The sequence below is a fragment of the Eurytemora carolleeae genome, unplaced genomic scaffold, assembly GCF_000591075.1.
Source record: "Eurytemora carolleeae unplaced genomic scaffold, Eaff_2.0 scaffold1162, whole genome shotgun sequence".
Taxonomy (NCBI): Eukaryota; Metazoa; Arthropoda; class Copepoda; order Calanoida; family Temoridae; genus Eurytemora; species Eurytemora carolleeae.
In genome coordinates this window covers 57,045-63,044 of record NW_019397056.1, presented here as the reverse complement: position 1 = coordinate 63,044, position 6,000 = coordinate 57,045, and the positions used below count along the sequence as shown (strand labels likewise).

The window sequence follows — 6,000 nt, the reverse complement described above, 5'->3', positions numbered from 1 at the left end:
GATCGAGCCAATTTTGTGTGAAACTTTTTGGATGATCAAATTTTTTTTAAATTTGCCATTAATTTTTTTTAGGGCGGCCCTAAAAGCCTAGAACATATCGATTACAAAAGCATTTAAAAATTTAAACTTCGATAAATTTATTGTTGAATTCTTTATTTATCTATAATTACATTAAAAATCTGTAGGTTTCAAGTTTGACTCTATAAGTTATTCCCAAAATTAAAATATTTGAGTGCAATATTCCTAAAATTATGATATTTGAGTGCAATATTCCAGGGGATATTAGTTCCAAAACGAACACTTGGCCCATTTCTAACGATGAGTGTTAGAAATGAGCCAAATCTGCAAAGTTATCTTTTTCAAGAGTATATATCTTTAAATCCAAGACGAGTAGAACAAAACTACACCAGATATTTGTACAAAATGGCTACAACCAAATATCTGAACAATAAATGTCAATTTTTAATCTAATAATAAGGTGTGAGAACTAGTTTTTGATGATACTTGATTTCATTTTCGAACATATCCCTATTTTGAAACAATTACCGGAATTCATATCAATGCCAATTTTTAATCATTAAAAAACGAGATTTTTTGATAAGGTAAAATATAAACAAAATAGAAAATAAAAACAAACTGTTCTTTTATAAATTAAAAATCATTAAAGCATTGAGAAATCAAAATATTAATATCATTTATTCTTACAATATAGATTTAGCTAGAAATGCGGTAAAATGTTTGTTTAAAATGCTTGAAAATAAATCATCAACATTCTCTAATAGATAGAATGTGTAAACTTAATCTCAAGAACTGACGAGGGTCAACCCAGACCGAAATATATTTTCAATAAATGTGGAACTAACATCTACTTTTTTACTCTACAGAGGTTTGGTCCATCACCATCACTGAATTTTAATTCTAGAAATAATTTAGAAGTTAATTTAGTCTTCATAAGATAATTTTTATTTTCAGTGATTTATTTTGTAAGTCATGAAAGTGAGTTTTATTTTGAATTGTGGATTATACTCAAAAACGGGAAAGTGGGTTTTGTCTCGAAAACGCGACAATGTTTCAAATTCAGGATATGTTCTAAAATGTAAAACCTGACATTGTCTTGAAAACGGTCAAGTGATTTAATATAAAAAGAACTTCTATTATAAATTTTGATTTTAAAAAAAAGTTTAAAAATGAGAATTGTTGTCCACCATGTTTAATAAAATGTTGGTTATAGTTTTTAACATCAATTTTTAACTCTGGATATGGGCCGGGATCCCAAACACCCAGTCTTTCAATTTGTGCCCATTTCTAACACTCCGTGTTAGAAATGGACCAAGTGTTAGTTTGGAACTAATGTCCCCTGTATTCCAACCAAATTTCCAATTCATTCACTAAACTTTATACTGTAATAGATCATAAACAATTTTGCAAATATTTTCTGTATTTGAAATGAATCAGATGGCGTAATAAAGCTTTTGCATATATTGTCCAATTAGTTTATGCCATTTTGATTTTTGTAATTAAAATTACCATTAAAATAAGAGGTCAGATATCAGGGGTTAGATGAGAGGTCAGATGAGAGGTCGAATGAGAGGTCAGATGAGAGATCGGATGAGATTTTAGATGAGAGGTCAAATAAGAGGTAGGATTAAAGGTCATATAAGAGGTAAGATGAAAGGTCAGTTGAGAGGTCTATAGAGGAATAGGGTTAATAAACAACACAGTTTATTATCAATTCATCAATCCTTACAAAAATATTGTAAAATAATTAAAAAGATTTTAGTTCAGTATAGGTTTTATAATTTACACAAAACATTATATATGCTGAATATATGTTTTAATGTATAAATTGCTTAATAAATAATAACATATTTACATACATCCATAGTTCCAAAAATGTTCTCATTGCAAGATCTCCTTTAAAAAATTGTAAAAATAATTTTCATGAATTATATTTAATTTGATTCCTTGCAAATTGAAAATGCTATTCTAATACACAGAGAATATGATAGGAATGGTATTTTACTAAAAAATTGGTTTGTTCTTCCTTATGAACGTGGATTATTTTTTAGATAGTTTATGTCACACTTCATGGTCATCATAGCTCTTTTTTGGCTAATTTAATGCCATGGATGAGCAGCATTCTTTAAAGAGGGAATGAGCGTCAAAAAACTTTAATCTAAAAATGAATTTAAACTGAAGTTAAGTTCTATCACAAACCATAGTTTCTTCCTTACGTGGATTAAACGGTTCTGTCAATATTCTAGAAAGCTGTGACTTTCGATCACAATTTTACCCAAAATAAACATAACGTTTAGCCTTTTTTCTTAAATACTTTTTTGTCAGAATTTACATTTTGAATGAAAAAGTATAGAATAAACAAATCCGTAAGTTAAAAGATTGTTGAATTATAGACCCAAACACATTTGATTTCAAAAAGAAGAATCCGAGTGCTGCTCTCTCTAGTTAGACCGGTGTCCTTTGTTTTTACATAAACTTAGCTTCAGCATAGATTGTCTCCGGCATGCCAACTTTTAAAGAAACTTAGTTTCAGCATAGATTGTCTCCAGCATGCCAAGTTTTTACAGAAAGTAAGTTTCGGCATAGATTGTCTCCAGGATGCCAAGTTTTTACAGAAACTTAGTTTCAGCATAGATAGTCTCTGGTATGCCAAGTTTTTACAGAAACTTAGTTTCAGCATAGATTGTCTCCGGCATGCCGACTTTTTACAGAAACTTAGTTTCAGCATAGATTGTCTCCAGCATGCCAAGTTTTTACAGAAACTTAGTTTCAGCATAGATTGTCTCTGGTATGCCAAGTTTTTACAGAAACTTAGTTTCAGCATAGATTGTCTCAGGCATGCCAAGTGTTTACAAAAACTTAGCTTCAGCTTAAATTGTCTCCGGCATGCCAAATTTTACAGAAACTTAGTGTCAGCATAGATTGTCTTCGGCATGCCAAGTTTTTACAGAAACTCAGTTTCCATAAAGATTGTCTCCGACATGTCAAGCTTTTACAAAAACTTACTTTCAGCATAGATTGTCTCTGGGATGCCAAGTTTTTACATAAACTTAGTCTCAGCATAGATTGTCTCCAGCATGCACAATTTTTACTGAAACTTAGCTTCAGCATAGATTGCCTTCAGCATGACAAGTTTTACAGAAACTCAGTTTCCATTAAGATTGTCTCCGACATGCCAAGTTTTTTACAAAAACTTACTTTCAGCATAGATTGTCTCGCGCATGCCAAGTTTTTACATAAACTTAGTCTCAGCATAGATTGTATCAGGCATGCCAATTGTTACAGAAACTTAGTATCAGCATAGATTGTCTCCAGCATGCCAAGTTTTTACTTAAACTTAGTTTCAGCATAGATTGTCTCCGGCATGCAAAATTTTTACAGAAACTTAGTTTCAGCATGGATTGTCTCCGACATGCCAAGTTTTTACAAAAACTTAGCATCAGCTTAGATTGTCTTCGGCACGCCAAATTTTTACAGAAACTTAGTTTCAGCATAGATTGATTCCAGCATGCCAAGTTTTTACAGAAACTTAGTTTCAGCATAGATTGTCTCATGCATGCCAAGTTTTACAGAAACTTAGTTTCAGCATAGATTGTCTCCGGCATGCCAAGTTTTTACAGAAATTTAGTTTCAGCAATATAGATTGTCTCCGACATGCCAAGTTTTTACAGAAACTTAGTTTCAGCATAGATTGTCTCCGACATGCCAAGTTCTAACTGTCTCTGTATTTCTATATTCCCTCTACTATGACAACTGCTAGAACAGGTCAGGTTAAGTCTTAATTGCTTACGCCTTGGAGAGAATGTTTTCAACCTTGACGTTGTAGGTTTAAGGGGGGTATGTGCAAGGCTTTTAGCAGAAGGTGATAGACTAGAGGTAGATTGTGTCAAGCTTGAAGTTGGAAAACTTGATGTTGAAGGTGCTATACTGGAGTTTAATAGCATATGTCTTGATGGGGAAATTGGGCTTGAAAATGATGACCGAAGATCACAAGGTTGGAGCAATCCGTTTGAGGTACAGTTTGGAGAAAATCTTATCAAAATCAATTTATTAGTTATCATTCCATTCTTATAATTCTGCTACCAATATTATTGCACAATGCTCTTGAAAACAATGTGCTATCAATTGCATTGATTACTTTTGGGCTTGGCATTTATTCGGGTATGTTTGGCTACAGAAAAAATACCTTGAAGAAGAAAAATATTGGAGATTTAACATATTGTAATAAAAAAATTAAACGCCAATTTTGTGAAAAGAGCCGGAATTTTAACATAAACCTGCATGAATAAGTTTTAGATTAGAGGGATTCAATGAAAATTGTTGCATACCAAAAATACAGGAATGTGTGTTTATATTTTTGTGTATATATATATTTTGAGAATGGGCTTAAAAATGAGAATGGATTAAGTTACAATTAAATATTTGTAAGTTTATGATTGTTCCTTCAGTAATAAACTATTGTTTTTTCAAGAACAATTTTAAATCATTCTTTTTTAAAAATCGGTCGTTTTTTAATTTCTCTGGATAATTAGATTGTCGTCGATTGTTATTTCTTTTCTGAACGATCGACCATAGTTAACGAAAATTTTCGTTCGTTCTCAAAAACGATGCCCATCTGTAGTGAGTACCATAATCTTCTTTATTCAATTTGTAAATTGATTTATGCCTTGAGCTGAATACGGTTTTGCTATCACTTTGAGTGCGTAGAACAGAAGTTCTTGGTACATGCATGGAGTTTGTGGCATATTCGGTGTTTCTTCGTAGATTATTCAACTGGAACGCGGCAAACCTTGTGTGTCCAGTTCCATCCAGAGGAGTCAGTGGGGAAGGTGTCATCATGGGGCACTGGAAATATGAGGATGATCTAGATTATAGATAATTATCCAAAGTCATACTGAGGGGGTAGAATAGCTTGCAGGAAAATACTATAACTTTTTTTTGATTCAAAATCATAATTGCGCTTAAAATTTGCCATTTTTTTTATTTTTTACATTAGTCCATCATACAAGGCTACAAGGAATAAAGATTGCCTGAGCTTTTTATGAAATTAAATTTTTAAACTCTTCATAACAAAAAAGGAATTTCTCTGGTCAAAGTGAACAAATATTTGTGTATTTTTCGTTCAGAATCATTCAAACAAATTATATCAAAATTATTTATGATTTTACACTAACCCTTTGTCTTTAAAAATACTCAGTATTTGATATGGATTATAAACAAAACCATTTTTCATGGAGTTATACAAAGAGTTAACATGGAGTTATACAACCAGTTAACATGGAGTTATACAACCAGTTAACATGGAGTTATACAACCAGTTAACATGGGGTTATACAACCAGTTAACATGGAGTTATACAACCAGTTAACATGGAGTTATACAGCCATGCAGTTAACATGGAGTTTTTGAAGCCAGTTAACATGGATTTATACAACCAGTTAAAATGAAGTTGTAAAACCATTTATCATGGAGTTTTACAACCAGTTAACAAGGAGTTATACAACCAGTTAACATGGAGTTATAAAACCATTTAACATGGATTTATACAACCAGTTAAAATGAAGTTATAAAACCATTTAACATGAAGTTATAAAACATTTTAGCATAGAATTATAAAACCAGTTAAGATGGAGTAATACTTTCAGTTAAGATGGAATTATAATACCATTATTATGGAATTATACAACCATTTAACATGGAGGTATACAACCAGTTAATATGGAGTTATAAAACCATTAATCATGGATTTATATATTCAGTTAACATGGAGTTATAAAACCATTATCATGGAGTTTCAAACCCATTTAACATAGAGTTATACAGCCAGTTACATGGAGTTCTACAGCCAGTTAACATGGAGTTATACAGTCAGTTACAATGGAGTTATACAGCAAGTTAACATGGAGTTATAAATCCAGTTAGCATGGAGTTATACAGCCAGTTAACGTGGAGTTATAAAGCCAGTTAACATGGAGTTATACA

At 31.6% G+C, this 6,000-nt stretch overlaps 1 protein-coding gene across 1 annotated transcript; it reads right to left on the bottom strand.

Moving 5' to 3' along the window:
* Positions 1-2,368: 2,368 nt before the first annotated feature.
* Positions 2,369-4,859, bottom strand: LOC111711463 (uncharacterized). The gene is made up of 2 exons (XM_023485836.1): positions 4,685-4,859; positions 2,369-4,050 (listed from the first exon to the last, which is right to left on the bottom strand). The coding sequence occupies exons 1-2, from the start codon at positions 4,855-4,857 to the stop codon at positions 3,684-3,686; spliced, it is 540 nt and encodes a 179-aa protein (XP_023341604.1). The 5' UTR covers positions 4,858-4,859; the 3' UTR covers positions 2,369-3,683.
* Positions 4,860-6,000: the final 1,141 nt, after the last annotated feature.

What these genes read in the sequence shown, in the direction of transcription:
- LOC111711463 (XM_023485836.1), bottom strand. Translation starts at nt 4,857, where the DNA reads ATGATGACACCTTCCCCACTGACTCCTCTGGATGGAACTGGACACACA. An exon ending in AAAACCGTATTCAGCTCAAG is followed by an intron (nt 4,051 to 4,684) that starts GCATAAATCAAT and finishes GATTTTGATAAG; the next exon opens with ATTTTCTCCAAACTGTACCT.